This window comes from Mustela nigripes, chromosome 6 (assembly GCF_022355385.1).
Source record: "Mustela nigripes isolate SB6536 chromosome 6, MUSNIG.SB6536, whole genome shotgun sequence".
In the NCBI taxonomy this organism is placed as follows: Eukaryota; Metazoa; Chordata; class Mammalia; order Carnivora; family Mustelidae; genus Mustela; species Mustela nigripes.
Genome location: NC_081562.1, coordinates 132,670,162 through 132,693,386, shown reverse-complemented (window position 1 = coordinate 132,693,386; position 23,225 = coordinate 132,670,162). Strand labels below are relative to the sequence as shown.

The following is a 23,225-nucleotide window of genomic DNA, read 5'->3' as shown; positions in this document are numbered from 1 at the left end:
CTAGAAGCCAAGAAGCCAGAAATGATTCCAGCAAGAGCAAGTCACTGAACCCTGGACAATTTAGCAGAGACCATGCAAAGACACAGAATTCACATCTTCAGCTCATAAGGCAACAGCTGTCTCGTGCAGGAGAGCGAACGCAAAAGAGGGAGCGAGGACAGCTCAGGGAGCCGCCAGCTCCGACGTCAGCACGAAGCTGTCATCCACTCCAGCGAGCCGTCTTTTCGGAGGCCTGGTCCGGCCACGTGCCCTTCCGTCCTCCTAGCAATGCAGGCCTTTTCTCCACTCCACTCACGAATTCTATCACTAAATACAACTGGGTGAAACTTCACTTAGTCACATCAATGTTCCTTTGAAGAGATTGACTACTCGCTGCAAATATGGGTCCCAAAGAGATCTTGGGATTCAGACAGGCTCAGGAGAGGGTTTCAGCTGTATGTACCTCCCTCTTCCAACTCAACACCCCACTGTCCAGGTGCCTTTCTCAATGAGACATCCAAAAGGCACCTCAAATTCAGGATATCCACATCTCGACTCATGACCAGCCCCTCTCCTCCCCACGTTATTACACTGGGCTCACGTTGGGCATCTAAGATAATATCTGCACCTTGAGATTCTAAATCGCGTTGGTAAAGTCCTTTTGCTATGCAAGATCACAAATGCCCAGGTTCTGGTGGTTGGGACGAGGGCACCTTTGGGGGCCATTTTTCAGACTGCCACACCACCTCACTCAGAGCAAAAGCCCAAGTCCTTAACAATGCCCACAAGTTCCCATGTGATCTAGTCCCACTTCCTAACTGAGCTCATCTCTTCCAACGACCCCTCTCCTCACTGGGTTCCAGCCACGTGATTCATGATGTTACTCTACACCCGACCATCTCAGGACCTTTGCACTTGCTGTTCCCTCGGCCAGGAAAGCTCTCTCCCTCATTTAAGACTCTACTCAAATGACACCAGCTTATGAGTGAGGCTTTCCCTGGAACTCTGTATGACAAAGTAGTATCATCCACCCCCACTGGGACACTCCCTTCCACGCTAATATTTTTCAAAGACCATTTATCATCTGATATGCTATCCATCCATCCACGCATCCATCCTCCCCCACAGCAGGATCACAGGGGTGTCTCCCTTCTCAAATCTCCAAGAAATAAGCATGAAGCTGGGACCCAATAAACAGTTGACGAATAAATGAATTTTACTTTACTGGAAAGTTCGTTCCTTGGACACAAGACCTAGTCTAACACAGAACTGAACAAATGTCTGAATGAATGAAAAAAAATGAATGGGGGAACGACAGAACCCAGTTTTGCATCTAATTTGCTATGGGTATATGGACCAACATCAAATCAAGGGTGTTACTGTTTAGGAATCAGACACAACAGATAAAGTAACTTATTCAGAGAGTCACAACAAAAGTAATATAATTACATAGAAAAAATTCCAGCCAAGCCCCTGACTTTATTGTGCTGTGTCCCTGAACATTTTAGACCTGACACATTTAAGCCATCTGGATTCCTGGTGCTTAGTTCAAATAGTCTTACCAATAAGGCTTCAAGTCGTTAAATTCCAAATTTATTTTTAAAGGAAATTTCGCAGAAATCCCAGAAGCACTAACTCCGCTTACTTTTGCCACATAAAATACGAACACACAGGGAAGAGCTCATTATCCGCACCTGAAGATGCTCCCAGGAGCCAACCTGCAGCCCAGGGATGCTCTAGGGACAGACAGAAGCCACTTCAGGTTCATCGGTCTCTAGTTAGTCGTCAGCCAGCCAGGGCAGCTCCGGAGGCTCACCATAGCCGTGGAGGACAAGTCAAACCAAAACATTCCTGCTGTGGCCGGACGGCCATCGGAGGGGGCAGTGCCTGGGCAGCGGAGTGGGGGGGTGGGGTGAGAGAGAGAACCGCAGGGACAATGCCATGCCTGGGAACGGCCTAGTTAGCTGAAGAGCACCTCTGTCACCCAGGGCATCTCTTCTGCACCTTGCAGTGTGATTATGGCCCCACTGCTGACACAGCAGCCCAGCTGGCCACACGACGGCCATGCTGGAGCAGCTCTTCTCCTGCTCGCCTGGGGAGGCCGGCCAGCACGGGCTTTAGTCACACTTGGAAACCGCTTTCTGGGAATCACTCTGCAGGCACGAATGGAAAGGAGAACACCACAGTGGCTAGGAATCCTGACCTGGAGAACAGGCCCGCGGGGTTCAAACCAAGCCTCTGTGACTTACTAGCTATGCCCCGATGGGTGCCCCTCAGCTCATCTCCTTACCTCTAAAAAGTCAGCTTACAATTACGGGAGATAGAGCAAGAAAAGCACTCACAGCGCCTTGGCACAAGAGGCTTTCATCTGTGCTGGCAATTACAATAGCTATTATTATATTCCTGCGCAGTATATATTAGTCCTGATTCTTTAAAAAAAAAAAAATCACCATTCAAAAATAAAGAATACATCTGCCTTCATCTTTAGTTTAGATTTGTAACAGCAACTCCCGGGGGCTTATCATTTGCTTCCAGCAAAGTATTTGCCCGTAATTAGGGAAAGCTGCCACCAGGCAGATGTCGAGATTAAGCCTGCCTACATGTGGTTTAAAAAAAAAAAAGTCATTTAGTAATTTTCTCCTCAATTCTATTCTTGAATAAAAATATATATACTTATTATTGGAGTGCTCAACAGAAATGATAAATATGAGTAGAAGCCATATTTAAATAGGATAAGCAATGTGAGTTAAGATTTCAAAAGATTTAACTACATAGGTAAAGGTGGCCACCCAGGATTATTTTTCTAACAAACTATCATCTGATAGAAATCCCTGATTAATGCCCTACATTGCCTCTTTGCTTGGAAAATGGAATAGAACAATGACAAAATACACTTGAAGAAAAAAACAAAAAACAATTTCTCCTAGTCATAATAACCAAGGATGCACACCAGAAGCATGGAGTGAGCTTCTCCAAATTATGTAAGAATTAGTCTTGAGTGGCTCAGTCGGTCCAGCTCTTGATTTTGGCTGAGGCTGTGATCTCAGGGTCGTGAGATCAAGCCCCATGTTGGGCCCAGTGCTCGGCTTGGGATTCTCTCTCCTTCTCCCTCTACCCTTCTTCCTACACATGTGCTCTCTTCCTCAAATAAAATAAAATCTTTAAGAAAAAAAAATCAGTCTCAGCATGGAGATTTTGACTCAGTAGTTCAGGGAAGAAGCCAAAGTCCCCCAGTCATTATTAATGTTATCCTTTTGGGTTAGGAATCACTGTGCAAACTCTTTCTTTTGACAAGGAGTTTTTTGCTCTAAAAACTTTCGCAGAGAACTTTTCTTGATCCCTTAGCCTGCTCCTAAAGTAAGACACGTCCACTTGTCACTCCATGAAGAGAATGAGCTGAGCTACTTCTCGGCCCTTGAAATCAGTAAAAATTCCTTTAGACAATTCACAACAACAGAGCTGCTGAAGGAGATGGAGTAATGGGGGCTGAAACCTTATGGTGGTACCATGAAATCATGTGAATGCTTTTCCTCTAGACCAGCGCTGCCCCATGGAACATGCCAGCTGGCGGAAACGTTGTGTACCTGCGTTTTCCCACAGGGCAGCCACAAGCCACACGTGGTACTGAGTACCTAGAAGTGTGGCTTGTGGCTTTCCTCACTGGAAGCACTGCACCGGACAGATGTCAAACTCTGGCTGTGCATGGCCATCCCAGTGCCTCAGTGTCGGAAGCCCTCGTTTCATTAACCTGTCCAGTACTCGTTCCCCGAGTGCACACCTGCAGCGTGGCACGGGGCAGGCACGGGGACAGAGCGTGGAGCAGATACTAAACCCCACCCTCCCCTCATGGAGCTTGCATTCCAATTTTTAATAACTGGCCTCTTTCGTACCACCAGACTCATGTGAGGTACTTGCTCGAAGAACTCTGGGTTAAATGTGTTCTTTAAAATTAGGCTCTTTTAAGGGTGCCTGGGTGGCTCAGTGGGTTAAGCCTCTGCCTTTGGCTCAGGTGATGATCTCAGGGTCCTGGGATCGAGCCCTGAATAGGGCTTCCTGCTCAGAAGGGAGCCTGCTTCCCCCCCACCATCCTTTCTCTGCCTGCCTCTCTGCCTGCTTGTGATCTCTGTCTGTCAAATAAATAAGTAAATAAATAAATCTTAAACAAATAATAAATTAAATCAGGCTCTTTTGAAGCAGAAACACAAATATTCATAGTCCGAGGGACAATACAGTTCAGGGGACTGAAGAAGTCAGAGGACACAGAGTGTCTGCACGAGCACACGAGAGCTTTCCAGAAAGGCAGAACAGCCTCAGCCATGGGCTAACCCGTCTGAATGTTTTTTTCCGAGGGAGGTCCTAAGCCCACCCTGGCCGGGGTGACTGGGTAGACAGTGTTAAGAATCACCCACCCCAGGAGTAGGCCAGGGGAGTCCCAGCTGGAATGTATTTAACAATTTCCACTGGAGATGGAGTCAGTGGAGAACCACAGACACGACGAGCAAAGGTATTTCCACGCAGCTGTAACAAATACTTGAACTAGGCGGTACACGTTTTCAAGGGATTGTAATTAAAAATTAAGAGATGAAGAAAAGTAAGAATGGCAGTTTGATTAGAAAATTTTTAAAGATCACCAGCTAGCAAAGGAAGGACCCCAGGCAAGACCACTACTACTAACCTTGGGCTCTTCCCCCTCCCACCACGCAACACCGCGCAGGGGCTGAGTTGGCAGACCCCCCCCTCAGCAGTTTCTCGGGCCCTGAATGGAGCAGCGGGACACATCAACCGGTAATGGCTGCACCCCGGTCAAGGACAAGTGCTACTAGAAATGACCAGAAAGGGGCACCTCGGTGGAAGGTGCCGGACAGAAGGAGCAAGGGTTGTTCGTTCGGAATGGCTGCATTTGGATCACTGTAATCAATGAAACCCCGGAACTAAGATCATTCACCAGCAACCTTACCTAGTTCTGGGGGCAGAACGGTCAGGCGATTCCCCTGAATGTGGAGTTCCTTAAGCTGAGTAAGCTCCCCGATTTCTTTAGGCAGCGAGATCAGGTCGTTATCCCTAAGGCTGAGCTAAATACAAGAAAACAAGGAGTTGTCAAAACAGTGTTCACGTACAGACGCGCTCAACAGCAACTCTCGTCCTTCCCCGTGCCCTCTCTCCTCTGAAGGCTCAGTCCCTTCAATTTATTTACAAGTGTTTGCAGATGGATCAGATACAGCAGCAGGAGGAGTGGTTGATTCCCGCAAAACAAACTGTACTCCTGCTCAAATTGACTTGATTCCACTCCTACAAGGGCTGCAGAAGTGAATTGATTTTCTAAGAATTTAGATAAATTACTTACTATCTGCAACTTTGTGAGCTTCCCAATATCTGGCGGCAGGATTTCAAAATCGTTGTCACTTAGATAGAGTGCACGCAGGGTGGCTGCAAATTAAACAGCAATGTATAAACAGGGTGGCACGGAATCCAACCATTTGAGGTCTGATCAATACGAGGGAGTCAGCTTTGATTAATAACCCTGGCTCGGTGAAAAGCCTGTGACACACCTAGGGCTCACAATAATAAGAAGCAGGTCAAACTTAGATTTACTGGCTTATTGTGGGACTGGTGTGTTCAGGAAAACATCTATATCCAAGAGGACTGACGCAATTAACAACTCTGGGCACCAGCAATGTTTGGCACAGGGTTTCAAGACGCTTTCAAAAAAGATCGCAGTTTTTCTTCTATTATTTCTGATTCATATTTATGCTTTGCATCCGAAAGGTAACCAAGAAAACCAGTGACACTTGTATCAATGCTGAGGGCAAAGGGGTTCAATCACTGAAATGCAACTCTGTTAAAAATAAATAACTAAAAGGCTTTCAGGTGAGGAAGACCATAACCCAGGTCACTGTTTCCGTAATCAGACTAAGTATTATTAACTATTTCTCTAGCCTTAACAACAAAAATAAATGAAGAAAAAAGAGTGAACATGATGACAGGGAGTTTAAAACTACAGAAACCCTAACTCAGGTAGAATACTGGTGACCAGCAATTTGTTCACAATATTACACAGCGATAACATGACCCCCAAACTATGGAAGGAGAACATTCTAAGGCATCTTTTTGATCCCTAACCAAAAAGGAGACAATGATCCGATGTCTGTTTTGTTTGCTTACAGGTATTAAATTACATTCTAATGTTTTAAAATTCGACAGAACTCTGTGTCAATATACACAACAACATCTCCTTTATGGCCCAAGAAAATATTTTAGAATTGGCTTCATGTGCTTGAGAAAGTCTGGGAATGAGAATATGCATAAGGTTATAAATGAAATTTTGGAGATGAGCTCAGAAAATTCAGAATTGCTGGATGCCATACGTGTCACTATTTGGAGAAGCAGAACACTCATTTAAGGAAAGCAAATCTTTCCTAAATATTTTGTGAGTTCTCAGAAAAAAATCAGTTTTTCCTCATTTTTTATGAGTATCTGCAGCAAGCAATTTGTTTGCATAGAATACAGGTAAAAAGATAAAGTGTGTTTATCTGTGACAAATGGTTTCTCCATGTTTGATTGCCTACTACACACAAAAGAGACTACATCTTTTTAAAACACTTACAACAAGAATCCTGCTTGGAAATGTCAAAAAAATTCTGTTACTGGTTTATTAAGGGATATTTTTAATAAATAATCGGTTGGAATATCTTTGGGGAAATGGCTTACAAAGGGTTAACAGCAACAAGGGAGGACACATGCATTATCGTATTTTCTTGGCACGCTCTTTAAAAAGAAAGTCAAGTTCTTTAGCTAAATGTGAGACTTGATCTCATTTAGGTATATAATCTCCATCCGGAAGTTAATATGACATTACTAAGTCCACTTGAGCGCAATGGTGTCGGATAACTATATATCAAATATACATACTGCTGAGCTATGAAGGAATATTCAAAAGAAATGTGTGAAGAAAAAAAATATATACGTCCAATAATTTCTCTTGGAGTTGGGGCCCTGGCAAATAAATTTCACTTTCAGAACGCAAAGTACCATTTTAAGGAGATTTATAGAATTAAAAGTTTCTTACTAAGGTAGAAGAAGTTTCCGGGAAGAGAATGTTCATTCAAGTTGTTGTAAGTCAAATCAAGGACCTCAAGAGCTGGGAGAGAGCCAAATCCTCGAGGCAAAGTGTTTAGTCTATTCATGCTGTAATGGGGGGGAAAAAAATCCAATACGTCACACATAAAACATATGTTCAGACAATACTCACATCACCTCTGTGTCACAGGCCTAAGAGCTGAATGTGAGAGACGGGAAGCTCTTAGAAGAGGCCGTGATTCTACCATCACTTAATGTTCTTTTAACCAACACAGGAATTGCAGTCAGATGAAACATCTGAAAATGGTTACGAAACATCTGAAAATGGCTCCTCATTTTCTGCCATGACGCTCACTGTGTTACAGAGAAACTTCAATCATCGCAAAGTATCTGCCCTTCCAGAGAACTTCCTCAGGTATGTGGTAACAATAATTCCTCAAAAGATGCAGAGAAACTAGGTCTCTAGGTCTCAAGCCTTCTCATACTAGATACAATCCTGTCCATACCTGCTAGCCCACCAGCCCTGTCACACAAGAAAGAGCTGATGGCACAAGAGGAAACCAAGAGAAAAGTAATTTCTACCTCTTGGGTAGAAAAATCATTGGTTAAATTATACTTAATAAAATGGGTAGCTCAGTCGGTTAAGCATCTGTCTTTAACTCAGGTCATGATCCCAGGGTCCTGGGATGGAGCCCCACATCGGGCTCCCTGCTCAGTGAGGAGCCTGCTTCCCCCACTGCCTGCCACTCCCCCCGGCTTATGCTCTATCTCTTTCTCTATCAAATAAATAAATAAAAATCTTTAAGAAAAGTAAAAATAAAATAACCTCCAAGACCATTTGTGGCAATGACAACAACTGATATTTTCTACCAATTTACAATCTGTGGTGCTCGCTTCGGCAGCACATATACAATCTGTGAAGCACATCTGTATCAAGTATTCACCCGAGTCACCAAAACTTTCATGTAACACATTCTGCCATGAATACAGTAACAACGACTTTTCTGACTCCCCTGGTAGGGGTTGAAGGGGGAAAAGTTCAGAAATATGTTTCTTTCTTTCAATACTGTTCTAAGCTTCCCATTCTCGAAAATCACCAATCAAGGTTTTCCTTCCAAACACAGGAGACGTCTGGAAAGTAACGTGCAGGAAAGCCTGGGTTAGCCTTCCTCGGAGGGAGCAGGCATCTCGGGCGCTTCCAGCCACTCTCCAGCCTACAGTGAGCCTGACGCTGGCCACCTCCTGGTGGCAAGAACCTACTGAACTCAAGGTTCTTCTTCTCCTTCTCCCCTCCGTGCGTCAGGAACATGGGTGCAGCCAGCAGCAGCAACAGCAGGAAGCTCACTGACCCAGCAGGCGGAAAGGAAGCCTTCCCTTTAACAAACGCAGACGAGGGCCCAGAAGTACCACTGGCTACGAACAAAGCAAGGAGCGCGGGGCCCACTGGCGGCTTCTCTGCGCACTAGCACATTCGGGAGCTCCAACCATCTCCATGTGCACGCAGGGGACCGCTGCTCCCGGGGCCCCTCAGACAGCGTGGGCTCTCCTGGCTCCCAGACCCCCCCGAGAGGTCAGAGCAGAGGCGAGGGCAGTACAGAGCGAGGTGAGAGGAGCAGTCCGGCTCCAGCACGGCTAGCTGGGTGACCTCAGGGAAGTGAGTCAGCGTCTCTGAGACCCAGTTTCTTCAACTGAAAAATGAGGACAGCCGTACCTTCCCAGCAGAATCGGCAGAAGGAAGAGAGCTGAAAAATCTGAAGCCTGGTAGAAAGATCTATGGCTTGCAGATGGCTCTGAAGAACGGAGAGCTGGAACTACAATCAGCTTTCAGGAAGTCACTGAGAAACATTGTGCGTCAGCCTCCAACAGGTAAGCCCACCCCGGCAGAAGACCGCTGTGGGCCGCCTGAACTATCCAGCGTGGTTTTCCTATTTGTGTGCTGCCAGCGGACTCTCACATTACTCCAGAGCTCACAAAGTCGCTGAGGGCACATTCATAACATAATGGTATAAATTCTCAACTGCCTCTGAATATTTTCCCAGTGTGTTCTAGAATGGGAAAGTGCCTGTCTGTGATGTAGAAATTTGTAAAGATGTATAAAACCGGATAGTTGAAGGCTGGTCACCATCTTTTTTTCTTTCTCTTTTACACAAGCTAGGAAGGGCCTTACTTAATGCTCCCCCTTCTGGAACGTTCCGACTGCTGGAGGTCCTCTCGTGCTCTTCTTGCTTCAATAAAACCTTCTTAGCTAAAGGTAGTAATTTTTCTCACAGCCACCGTGACCTGTTCCTACACTTAGCCAAAAAAGAAAAAAAAAATTCAAATCTGTGTACACTTAACCCCATACTTGGTGAAAACTTCTAAATTTCACAAGATGAGCTCCAGCATCTCACTGGATCAAAAATTATTCCAGAAGAGTTGGACATGATGCTTCGGCAGTCAGATTATCCCAGAGGCATTTCACCAACAAATAGCTGACGTGGCTATATCTTGGGGAAATTAACACTGTAAAATGAACCATGTTTAAAGAATTAACAACATAATGCAGCTTGACTTATTCAGAGGACCTAAAACTCCTCTCAGGTCTGGGCATCATCAGAATAAACACATAATACTAGAGAAGATTTTAAAAACGACTTCTAGTTCAGCACGTTATTTGAAATCTGCCTATGTGTGGCCCAAATGCTCTGCTGTAGGGTGCCCTGTGTGTATATACGTAATTTTTACTCTGATTCCAGTAGCGTTAACATTCAGTGTTATGTCAGTTTCAGGTGTGCAATACGGGGATTCCACACGTCATGTCATGTATTACCCTGTGCTCATCGCCACAGGTACCCTCCTAGTCCCCTTCACCCATTTTACCCACCCCCCACCCCCCATTCCACTCCCCTCTGGTAACCATCAGTTTGTTCTCTCTAGTTAAGAGTCTGTTTTTTCAGTTGGTTTCTGTCTTTGTTCATTTGTTGTGCTTCTTAAATTCCCCATGAGTGAGATCATATAGTATTTGTCTTTCTCGGACTTCTTTAACTAGCATCACACTCCCTAGATCCATTCATGCTGTTGCAAATGGCCAAGAATCCATTCTTCCTTATGGCTGAGCAGTACTCTATTGTGTGTATATACACCTCTTACTCCTCACTCATTTATCGACTGAAGGACACTTGGGTTACTTTCATAATTTGGCTATGGTAAATAATGACGCAATAAACATAGGGGTGCATAAAACTTTTCAAATTAGTTTTCTTTAGGAAAATACCCAGGAGCGGGATTACTGGATCACAGAGTAGTTCTATTTTAATTTTTTGAGGCACCTCCATACTGTCTTCCACGGAGGCTGCATCAGTCTGCATTTCCACCAACAGCACACGAGGGTTCCTTTTTCTTCACATCCTCACCAACACCACGTGTTTCTTGACTTCTGGGATTTTGGTTGTTCTGAAAGGTGTGAGATGGTATCTCATTGTGGTTTTGATTTGTGTTTCCCTGAGATGAGTGACGTTGGACATGTGTCTGTTGGCTATTCTGGACGTTTTCTTTGGAGAAATGTCTGTTCAGGTCTTCTGCCCATTTTTTAATTGGATTATTTACTTTTTTGGTGTTGAGTTTTTTGGTGTGTATATTTTTATTTGGGCCACTTAGTCTAAGGACTCCTCTGTCTATGACTTGCCTTACACAGGGTTATGTAGGTATAATTCTTTATGCCATTTGAGGACAGAAATATCCTTTATTGAAACTCATGTTAATTCCTCTCCCATTCTCCCAGAGAATAAAGAATTTTTGTTCAAACTTTGACAACCCCATCTATACAGCTATGTAATTAAATACAGAAAGCTTTACACAATCAATACAATACTGAGAGCCAAAATGCAAACAGCTCTGAAGATAAGAGGGAACTAAGATATGTTTGGTTTAAAAAAAAAAAAAGAAACAGAAAACTTTGTAACTCTGTCCTAAGGTGCCTGCAACCCAACCCAACAACACCTGAGCTCGTGATGTTCTTTCCACAGCCCTCCCTGTCTTTACTTGCATTTCAGCTGCCCATGATCCAGCCCAAGGCATCCCCCCATGCCTGCAGCTACCATCCTGTCCGTTTTACCTCCTAGGCATTTTTCACATAAAACCCCTCCCCCACCTTCACTGTCACTGCCCTCATTCACCTAGAACACTCATCTCCAGCACACTTATGGGTCGGTCTCCTGACCTTGAGCCCTACCTACCTCAACCTCCCCTCCACATGACCTTCTGTACAAAAATCCAACCTCTTCTCATAGCTGCTAGTCTGCTGGGAAAACTCCTCCATGGGCAGCAGGACACAATCAAAGCCCCTTTCCTCGGCACACAGGGCCCTTCACCAGCCTCTGCCTCCCTGCCGTTCCAGCTGTGTATTTACCGCTGTCTCCCAGCTGTGATGTACGCTCCAGAACTCGTGACTCTGAGATCAAGAGTAGGAAGCCCTGGGATGCCTGGGTGGCTCAGTGGGTTAGGCATCTGCCTTCAGCTAGGGTCATGATCCCAGGATCCTGGGATTGAGTCCTGCACTCAGACTGGAGCCTGCTTCTCCCTCTGCCCCTCCTGCTTGTGCTCTCTTTCTGACAAATAAATAAAATCTTAAAAAAAAAAAAAAAAAAGATGGGGCATCTGGGTGGCTCAGTGGATTAAAGCCTCTGCCTTTGGCTCAGGCCCAGAGCCCCGCATCGGGCGCTCTGCTCAGCAGGGAGCCGGCTTCCTTCTCTCTGGTACCCGGGACAGTGGCTGACCCACCGCTGGGCGCTCAGGTAGTACTCAGTAACTAAACAGCAGACCTTCATGCGTCTTCAGTGGGCCTCCCCCTTCCCTTCTCACTCCCTGCCTCACACTTTACACTCAGCAACACTCAACGGCCTGCAGTTCCTGGAACGTGTGATACTCTGAGCTCTGCATCCGGTCTTTCCCGCAGGCCGAGAGGCCTTCCCTCTGCTGCTGCGTCTGACAAATTCGGTTTCCTGCATCAAGTTTCAGCTCAAATACCGCCCCCTGTAGGAACCCCTCACCTGTGGAGGAACACCCAACCCCTCTCCACAGCCCTGAGACAACCTCGGGCGTGTCCGTGGCCCCTCACAGACGCTGGCTCCTCCACAGCCCACACTGCCCCAGACATAAGGCCAAGGACTGAGATTTTCGCCACTGAGTCCCAACACGAGCAAGGTCCCTGATATAGGCTGCAGTGAAATAGCAAATAAAACGATGACGATGATGGTGCTGGGGATAACAGCTAGCATTGACATGCTGTTTACTATCCAGCAGGTACTACTCCTAATGCCTTATAGATAAATAACTCGTTAAATACATGAATCCGCAAATTAACAATGAGAATGTAAGGAGGTTTTTTTTTAAGATTTTGTTTGTTTATTTGAGAGAGAGAGAAGAAAGAGAGCCAGCATGAGTGGGGGGAGGGGGGAGGAGCAGAGAAAGAGGGATGAGCAGACCCCCTGCGCAGGAAGCCCAATGTGGGGGGGGGGGGGCCCTCGATCCTCAGGACCTGATGAAAGGAGATGCTTAGCCGACTGAGCCATCCAGGCACCCTAGGAATATATCTAATCTATATATCTAGCAAATACATCTAGCTTTAGCTTCTAGGCTTACACACAAATTAAAACACAGGACTTAATTTTCAAAACAAGGTGTAAGCAAAGGATCCTTTCTTTTCTGCTTTGCAAGATGGGTGTACAATCTCCATATTTGGAGGGGGGGAAAGCCATCTGATTTAAGTGATGCCCCCCCCCTTTTAAGCTCTACTTCCCTCAGACATCAGGAAAAAGAATGCTCATGGATCTTTCCAAGATTATCTCTTAACCAGAGTGAACATGATGAGTGTCTCATCAAATTCCCTGTGGAAAGAAGGAGCTGGACTAAAAAATCATTCCATGAGTAAGGGTTTTTTTGTTTTGTTTTGTTTTTGTGATTGCTTCCTATTAAATTGATAGACACGTGGCCAGCTTGTATCACCACTGCATGTAAATCACTAGCTAGACCAGAGCATGTAATGGCTATCAGTTGACAGATATCCTGCTTCACATGGCAGATGAAGCATGCGTGGGCAACTGCATCTACGAGCTACAACAGGGAAGCTGGAATTCGGGAGCCCAAGTTCTGGGGACGTCTGTGGTTTCAATGAAGGGCCGCGGACCCTGGATAACGGGGTTCTCTACCTAGTTCGGTCACGAAGCGCAGGGGCACCAGGAGTGAGTCACTGGAGCTCTCACACGGGGCTTGCCTTCCTCTCCTGGAAACGAAAGCAGTATGCCTGCTCTCCCTCCCTCAGAATCGTTCGGAGGGTCAAACACTGGCATGAGGACTTTGAAAACTATAAAGCGATAGACGTTATTACTATCATTCACTGCTGCCTGGTTCGGCCACCTCGGCTGAGTCAAACCTCCTCTCTTCACCTTCGCATAAAGACAGACAGAGGATTATAACCACTGCGCTGTATAAAAGAGCTGTAAGGAATCAATGAGGCATGTTCGGAAGCGGATCCTCCCTGCCTCCAGAGAAGGAAGGCGCTTTTTTAAACGACTTCTACTTAACACAGAGAGAAAGATCAACCAGTTACAACCACTCTGAACAGTTAATGCTACACAAATGAGTCCCTTCCTGGTCCATGTTAACTGAAATAAAATTTTGTTGGAAACAAACTATGATTAAAAAAAAAAAAAAAAAAAAACTCCCTTATGGTACCAACAATTTGGTTTTCAATGACTTCTCTAATAGATACGCACTAACGCAGGCCACTGAAAAGAAGTATTAAAACAATAAAACTTTTCTTAAAAACCTGCCACCAGAAAAAAGCTGGAGGTCAGTCCCCACTCGGTGACAGCACATGCACTCCCACCTGCGCCCACAGCCTGTACCCCCTTTCCTTCCCCATCCACCCATACTCACCCCAAGTTCAGGTGTTTCAGCTTCTGAAGGCTGCTGATCTGTGTGGGCAGCTCCTCAATCTGGTTATTAAAAAAGTTGAGCACTTCCAAATTCTTCAGCTCTGCTATGTTTGGTGGCACCACTACGGAAACAAAGTTGCTGAGTGTGAATACAGGGCCCCGTGCCTCGCAAGGAGTGCCAGCAACACATTTTGTTTTTCTTTCTCAGGAAAGAGAGATGAAACTTGAATATGACCATCTGATTCACATATACAAGTCTTATTTTTTTGGTGGGTTTTTCTTAGGTTAGTAACTCAGTCGAGTAGAAATGGAAATGTTCCCTCAAAGGGCAAAAGAGAGTTTGAGAGTGCCATAAACAGCCTGTAAGAGAGTGTTCCCAAGCACAAATGCTTGTATTATTGTCATACAATGTCTCATAAGCATGACTGCTTCCTTTGTTTTTTTTTTTGTTAGGTTGGTTGGGTTTTTGTTGGTTTTTTTTTTTCTTTTTTGCACCTCCACCAGAAGAAAGACTGCAAATTCCAGATCCTTCCTGGGTGATGATGATACATTTGTCAAGCTGTTTCAATAGTCGAATATCTGAAGAGCTGTTCTCTTAACACTGCACTAAATCACAAAGTAAGTTCAACATTAAAGGATGAAATATTCAACCTGTCTCGTTTATGATTTTGGCTTCTGGTCTTTACACCTTGATCAATACATACACACACACACACACACACACACACACACACACACACACAGAGTTTACATCAGATAAGCAACAGATCAATGCACTGTTATTACACAGAAATATGAAAAAGCAACTCAGAAGCATGATATGAATACCAGCATACAGATCAAAGGTTAAAATAAACCAGTGAGGGCCTAAGAGTCTTCTTTCCCTGGAGTATATACTTGCAAATACCGAAGTAAAAGCCAAAGGCATCTTTACCTCAAAAGTACGAACTCTCCATTGCTAGCGGAAAGACTCCCAACAGATGATACTTTATGTATCTCAGTCTCTGAGTCAGTCTTCTACAAACATGTGTCATGGGCCATCAGCTTGTCCATGATTCATGTAACGTCTCCCGCTGAGACGACCCAGGCTAGCCACACCGCTGACATGGGCCTTGGGTCCAGCACAAGAAAGTGTCACGTCTTATGTAATTTACTTCCCATGCCAACAGCACCCTCGGGGGCAGGAAAGGGGGCTCCGGAACACTGCCCCTTTGCTTCAAGCCACTACACAGGAATGCATCAGATTCCAAACAGACATCGAAACTATTTCAGGAGGTAGCCAGTGCCGGAAGTCCAGGGGGGAAGTCCCAGCGGAACAAAAGAAAAGAGGACAGGCGCGCTGTTCATTACAGTTCCGAGTCCTCAATTTTAGCTCATAAAATGTCTAAGGCATCGGTGACCTGACTTCTTTTAGAGGAAAGAAAGCTTGGTAAAAAGGCAAGAGAAATGCTTTCGCCGGGGGAAGGGACTGTGAAGAATATGAATCAGTCTGGATCCAGACACTTGGGAGGTGGCAGTGGTCCAGATGGAAAATGAGCAAGGCGTGGATTAGTTACTGAAGTGACTGGTCGGGGGCTGGAGATAAAAGGACAGGTTGTAATGGGAAAATGGAGGCAGCTGGAAATCACCTCCAGAACCCGTACTCTTAGACACCATCCGGAATGCATATGAGCCCTATCTGTACAATTTGGCCCTAAAAGCACGCTGCTAGGTGTCTAGTCAGTAACACGCTCTCCGGCGAATGAACAGTATTCACTATGAGTAAATGAACACCGATTCCTCGTGCCTGCGGAGTCTCTGGATGTTATCTGTTCTCTCCCTAGGACGTGAAGTGTGTGAGACACAGCTCGACGATGACCACCGGCCCACTCCGGGGGCCTCACCCTCTCCCCCACTTCACCCTCCAGCTCCCACTAAGCTTCTCTCACGGCATTCATCAGATTACTCTGAAGAGCAATAAGGAAAGTTAGTGTAACCGGGAGAAAATGATGATCTCAATCTAGCCACAAACCAAGAATAATGCAGCGAGAATTACTGCCTGCCTTCCCAAAGTTACTTTGCCAATGCAATTAAATGCTGGTCTGAAGGTATCGCCTTTTTGACGGGATGAGAGATTATTTCACTCTCTTTGCTAAATCAGTCCAATTTAAGACCACAAATTATGCTAAATGTGATTTAGGGCTTTGTTTTGTGGACACAAACAATAACCCTACATTCAATTTACTCAACCTCTCCCGGCCTTTTGTATGCATGTGAATTTTGTGGTTAAGACTCCATTCAAGCTACAGAGGGGAAATATTACACAGCTCCTACTCTCTCTCCACTACGGAACTCCCCCTACCTGACCACAGTGAATATCAGAAGAAATTAACATTCAGACCTTAGATGGGACAGCATTCATTCTCTCAACCAGTACTGAGAAAACGCTTGTGATGTCTACACGATCCCACTTTTAACACCTAGCATTTCAAGACTTCTGGGATAAGGTAAGAAAGGCAAGCTATTCAAAGTAAGTAACCAAAGAAGGAGTATCAGAGTCGATAAATGGAAATTGGTCTAGTGTCTGAAAAACAAACTAACTGTCCACCAAAACAAACAAATGAATAAATAACCAGTTAGCAAGATGAGGTGTCCAAGAACGGAATTATGTACACACGTGACTTGAACAAATTCAGCTGTTACGGAAAAAATCGGGAGTAGCATGTCCCCAGTCAGAATACTCCAGTGAAAATTTTTCAAAGATCTCCACGTGACGCATTTGTATGAAGTATTTTAAAACATAAGTGAACAGTCAGCCTCGAGATATTCCTTGTTACGCCTTGGCAACATTCCTTTTCATCAATCCGTCCAGTCTGTCACCACGACCCCAGCCATACACACCCACACAGTCTGCACACCACCAGGGGCTGAGTTCACAAGGGAAACGGAGGTGGCGTCACGTGTGACCCCAGGAGTCTGGACCCTTTCAAAGTCCTCTCCCACTGGCTTTAGCAGTCTCTGATTCTCAAAAAGAGCTGGATGACGAAAATCAATGATACAGATTTAAATAATGCAACAAATGGGGCCCTCAATTAGGAAGCTCAGTCATGTAGAACTTGGCTTATGACAGAGAATTTAGGATCATTTTCTGTCAAAAATGACCGCTTTAATTTTGAGACTCCAGTTGCTGCAGCTGAGAAAAAGGTCCCCAGTCACTCTCAGGTGTCCCCTGGCTCCTAAATGCCTCCTTCTGTGTCCATCGCAGGATCACATGACTGGTGGAAGCCATCTGGGTCCAGAGCAGAGAGGACAGAGATGGGGTCCTGCCACCCCAGGAGCTATGGCCACAGACCAGTCTCACGTTATCTTCTGGCAGTTACAATGATTCAGACCCTCCTTCCCTCCAAGGCTCCTCAGTCCAGTGCTCGAACGTTATTCCAGTTTTGTGGGAGAAGCATGTGCCACCCATAGACTCAGCGGTCAGTCCTTGCGGTCTGGGGACAGTCCCACAACAAGAAGCCCAAGTCCCTGGGCGGGCTCACGAGTCTGGGCCAGAAGGGGACTCAGCTAACCTCCTGTACTGACACCTGCTGGAAAGCAACTCTGGCTGGCGGGAAGCCTCAGCACACACACGCAGGACACGCCGGAGAGACCAGAGCCTCCGACCCTGAGAGACAGCAGACCCCATAACCAGCAACATCGCCTGCCTCCCCCAGAAGGAAAACCTCAATAAATGATTGTTTCAGCAACGGCACCCTCTCTTTAGAAGCACCTGGTTCTGGGATATAAAATTTGCAACTCCACAACCAAGGACTTATTTTTAAAAATCTCTTAGTTTATGCACAACGGTAAATAGCAGGGTATGCTCTGGGGCTGCAGGGTCCGACGTGCAGTGACCATGGAATACTGCATGGGGGCTCCTCAAAAAATTAAAACTAGAACTACCGTATGTCCCAGCAATGCCACCTCTGGGTACAGATGCAAAGGAAACGAAATCACTGTCTCCAAGAAGTACTTGCAGCCATGTTCACTGCAGCATTAGTCACAACAGGCAAGACGCAGAAGCAGTGTTAAGTGTCTCCCAATAGACGGAAAAGAATGGGGTCTATGTACCCACAGTGGACTACTACTCAGCAATAAAAAAGAAACTCTATTTGCAACAACACAAATGGGGCTTGAAGTTAATATGCTAAATGAAGTCAGACAAAAAAAGACAAAACCTGTGTAATCTTATTTATGTGGAAGCTTAAAACACACACACACTCACACTCACAGGAAAAGAGATCAGATTTATGATTACCAAAGGGAGAGGATGAGGGGGTGAAGGAACTAGATGAAACAGTTAAGACAGGAAAAAAGAAAAAGAAAAAGGAAGTAAATTTAAATCTAAATTAGCTGAAATTAAGTAGAATTTGTAATTCAGTTTCTTGGTCACATAAGCCGCATTTCAAGTGGTTAGTGGCTACCACATTGGACGACACAGATAGAGATCATTCTCTTCACTGCAGAAAGTCCTAGATAGTGCTGGTCTATCACTAACAGCACAAACTTTCAAGTACATCCGAATTACTGGAAGGCTTATTAAAACACAGCTGGCAGGGGAGGGGGCACAGCCTCAGAGTTTCTGATTCAGTAGGTTTGGGATGGGGCCTGAGCTTCTGCATTTCCAAGTTCTCAGGGGGCGCTGACACTGCTGGTCCAGAGACCACTCTGGTGCAGAAAACTTAATTTATTGGTGACATCAAAATCATTAATCCAGTATATATGTTCCATACCCCCACACAATAATGCTGAGTAAGACTATCCAAATTAAGAATTCTCTATCACCTCAGTAAGTTGAGACTTGGGGTTCATGAAAAGTGGCAAAAAAAAAAAAAAGGAACTCTAAATGGCTGATCCACCCAGCCTGGAGGCTGTAATCAAGACATTTCCAGTCACCTTCTGCTTCCCCACGCAGCTGGCATCCATCTTTTCAGTTCAGATGAACGAACGAACACTACAGGTCACACTGTCCCTGGGCACAGGTGGACTGGCCAGAGACACACAGACCCAGGCCCAAGAGGTGGGAATTCTTGGTTATCGTTCCAACTACCGTGGTCAGTTTGAGCTCCTCCAGGCAGCTCATCAGTACATAAGCTCCCTCGACACATAAACCGTAAATGCTAATGAAATCTCTAACGTGAAGAAAGAGAAATTTTTCAGATTCCACTTTCGAGATGGAACAGCCCTCCATGGGACCAGATGAAGCGGCACCAGGAGTAACTAAGCGTATCTGCTCACGCGACCTCACCAGAACAACAAAGAGCTTATCTACCTGCACTGCAAAAGCCCCGTGTCAGCTTTTACTTGTAGGCTGTGCATTGGATGGACAATGGTTCATCACTTGGTTCCGTTATACCCACCCAGATCTTTCCTTTTTTTTTTTTTTTTTAAAAAGATTTTATTTATTTGACAGAGAGAAACACACAGTAAGAGAGGGAACACAAGCAGAGGGAGTGGGAGGGGGGAAAACAGGCTTCCTGCCAAGCAGGGAGCCCGATGTGGGGCTGGATCCCAGGAACCCGGGATCATGACCTGAGAGCCGAAAGCAGCTGCTTAACCAACTGAGCCTCCCAGGCGCCCCTCCCCACCCAGATCTTTACCGTGAAATCACTGCAGAATAGTACGATGAGCAAGGTTCAAGGAGAAAAAAAAAAATCCTGAATTCCCTAGTTCATCAGAATTGAGTCACTTAGCAACAACTTCAACAGACCAAGTGTGGTTCCACGAAGAGATGCCCCTTGCTAACTAACCTTCTAGCTGTCACAACACCAAGAAGTGAACGGAGAATGCTGGGGGGCCTTGACAGCACAGAGAGACCAGCTGGGGTGCAGCCGATCCGGGGACTTCTCAAGCACAAGCATCTCCTGGCCCTGGAGGCCAAGAAACAAAATCGCGAAGAGTGACGGGCTCTGGGAGCAGCAGGCTCCCTGCAGAACATAAGGACTGGCGCTCGGCAGCGTGCAGCCTACGGAAAGGCCGGCAGGTCACGCGTTGGTCTTTGGAGCCATATGGTTAGCACTGACAGCCGGGTCCTCTACAGCTACAAAAGGGCAGTAAGAGACCAGGCACCACGTTCCACCCACGGCTGCCGGGAAGCCAGAAGCTGCTCGGAACACATGTAGGTCTTCCTCATAAGCACAGGCACGAAATCCGGAGTTGGGAACCCTACCCACCACCTCCACCAAACTTCTGAGTCGTCAGAACTACGCTGTGCCTGTCTTTGCAGAAGCTCCCAGACTGGTTTTTTTTTCTTTTCTTTTTTTTTTTTTTTCTTTTAATCTGAAGATTACTGCAGAGGAGAGGTGCCAGGCCAGGCCAGGAACGCCAAGGGGATGCTGCCTGCAGGCCTCTTAGGAAAACTGACTTCATGGTTCAGCCACTGCCTCCATCACCGGATACCAGAGAGGGACTGAAAACAGCCCCAAGTGTCCAAAGAAGACTCAGAGAGGGTACCTAACGGGAACCACTGCCCACGAGGGTGAAGAACAGCACGTGGCCCGGCGGTGGGCACGGTCCCCGCCCCACAATGGGTGAAAAGCTCCAATCTCGTGCCCATTGGCAGACACACCTCAGTGCGACTGACCCATGGCACAAGACACAGGAAGACACCGCCACATGGGATAAGGTAAAGCAAAAACATCAGATAGCACTGCCTCCCCAAACCTTGCGTACTTATATTAAGAACAGAAGACTTGATTGCCCTACCAAATGAAAATGCCCGGTCAGGTGTCTGCGTGCTTCTGCTGCTTTCTAAGATTTCTTAAACAGGAAAGGATAAGAGATGGTAGATTGTTCAATGAGGTCAGTTATTAGATCCCGAAGATACAGTGCTACAAGAGAGTTACTAGAAAAAGTATGAAAACCACGAGAATACATCAAATAGTGATGGAAGCAAACATTTCTTTGCCCCAGTACTGGATGAATACGATACTGGATAACAACTGTCCCCCTGTGCCCTGACTGAGGCAAGGTGGGAAGAAGCCAAAAGAACAGAAGCGAAATATGAATTTGGGGCATTCCTGGTCAGAGTAGAAGGGCAGCCCCTTTAACACTCAATTGGACTAGCTGGAGACATTAGTCCTTTCCTACCACAGAGGTGATGTCTAGACTCATTATACAGAAGTCAATTCTTTCAGCAAATTAGGAATCATAGTCTTGAATGCCAGTTTAATGATTACCTGTAAAGAAGAATCTCTTTAGTCTCACATACAAATAATTATGCGCTTCAGAATTTTATATGCAAAAAAGGTCATTTGTATTTATAGTGATTAATGACTTTTGTTTTCTGCCCCCAAAATGCAAGGTGGGTAATGAACTAATTATATCTTAGCCCAAGAATGTGAAGTTCACAAGTATACTAATGATAACTAGGCTTTACAGATTTTATGGGATTTTCCCCAAAGCAGCCATTAAAACAGTGAATTACAGTAGTTACGGGTTATTTAAAAACATAAAGTTTATGAAACAGTAAAGCAGATTCTCATTTAAAAGGATCTATATGTTCCTCACGGTAAAAATTAAATACCAAAATATCTAAACATCTACCAACAAAGGCCAACATTCCCTAACTCATTATTAGCTTTATAAATGCCAACAGTAATGCTACATTCAGTTTAACAGCAGTATTTACTAAGCACCCACACCTCGAGGTACATACTTCTTGTATTTCATGTATCTCATCATGGGCCTCCTTAAGAGTCTGCAGCTAAACTAATTTTACTAACCAAAAATATCCTGACTTAATTCACTGAAAAAGTAGCAAAGGAAAAAAAAAAAGTAAAGATCCTACTCTTTCAGCAACAATGAGAATCATCAATTCCACAAAAAAATCAGGGAAAAAAGTTACAAGCAAGCATTAAGGCAGATTTTACAGTATAAAGTCAAACATGCAAAAATATATGTCCCTGGGCTATAAAAAATGGGTACACGAGGCCAAACAAATCTCCTAAAAAGCTGACAAGCATGGATTTCTGCCCCTTTGAGGATGCGGAATTTACCTGATTTCTGCATCTTTTGTTAACAGCCCAGAGACAACCAAAGAATGCGCCTTGCAATCTTGAACCCTGAATTTTTGCAGGAAAGTACCTGTGAAACCATACTCCAGCGCCAATGCTCGACGTGGGCAGCCCAGCGGTAGGGCAGGAACCAGCCTGACCCAGGGAGCTGGGTCAGAGAAGCAGCAGTAAGAGAAAAGGCAGTGGCATTTAAGGTCTGGGAGGAAGTGACATTGAGTGAAGGGCAAGCAAAGGGCAGAGGCTTCTCTGGGAAAAATGCCTAAGAAGTTTCGAGACACGGCAAGAAGGAAGAGGAGAACATGAAAAACAAAAACCACTTCACTCGTCGCAGAATGCAGACTCAGAGTTCCAGAAAGTCCTAACCAGGCTCTTAAATATCATTATAATGTAGTAAACACACACACACTCAATCTTCAATTATGAACATGAAGAGGGAGACAGCAGACAAGGCAAATTCTCACACACACACACACACACACACACACACACACACACACAAAACATGCTTTGCCCAGAGCTCACATCTTCTTCTACAATTAAGAATGACTTCAGCACGAGGCCACAATGGGTTACTTCTCTTCTTTCCTCATGTATTTTAATGCTGAGGACGGGAGTAATTATATGAGGAAAAAAGGGAGCAGGGGTAAATGCCCAGGGCCAGAAAAATCCACAGGATCCACACAGGGCTTTGTAAACACCCCCTCTCTGATAATCTGCCTTTTAACCTTTGGAATTCTCCCTGCCTTTTTTTTTTTTTTTTTTTTTTTGAGCACATAAAGAGCCACGGCCTTGCTTCCCCCACTGAGCTCCCAGATTTAGGTGGGTAGGATATGTAAACTATACACGTACATCCTTGGCAAGGCAGATGGGCGATGGTGAGCACAGACACTTAGGACGCCGTGTAAAGCCCCCAGCTTCCAGCTCTAGTTACCTGACCACTTCAGGCCAGTTGCTTCTACTGGATAGAGAGGATGGCGTCAATAAATGCCCTTCCTTCCACGCTCAAGTCATCACGTATGTGAAGTTGGCCCTTCAGAGGCTAATAAACTCTGCACAACCTTAATACTTTATTCTCCATATAGTGCAGGTGGTGGGACAGACGGGCTTTGTGGGGCAAAGAGGAGAATCCATCTCAACTTTTTGAAGGATGAGCAAGATCTGAAGAGGGGTAGGGACTGCAGGTAAGAATCAGAGGACCTGGGGCGCCTGGCTGGCTCAG

At 45.4% G+C, this 23,225-nt stretch overlaps 1 protein-coding gene across 3 annotated transcripts in view; it reads right to left on the bottom strand.

The window, feature by feature from the left end:
- Positions 1–23,225, bottom strand: part of RSU1 (Ras suppressor protein 1) — a 186,143-nt gene that overhangs the window by 122,434 nt on the left and 40,484 nt on the right. For all 3 annotated transcript variants that reach the window (XM_059404246.1, XM_059404244.1, XM_059404245.1), the window contains 4 exons: positions 13,972–14,092; positions 7,046–7,164; positions 5,324–5,406; positions 4,937–5,051 (listed from right to left, as the gene is read on the bottom strand). In XM_059404246.1, coding sequence (XP_059260229.1) covers positions 4,937–5,051; positions 5,324–5,406; positions 7,046–7,164; positions 13,972–14,092 — 438 coding nt within the window. The remainder of the gene's footprint in view (positions 1–4,936; positions 5,052–5,323; positions 5,407–7,045; positions 7,165–13,971; positions 14,093–23,225) is intronic.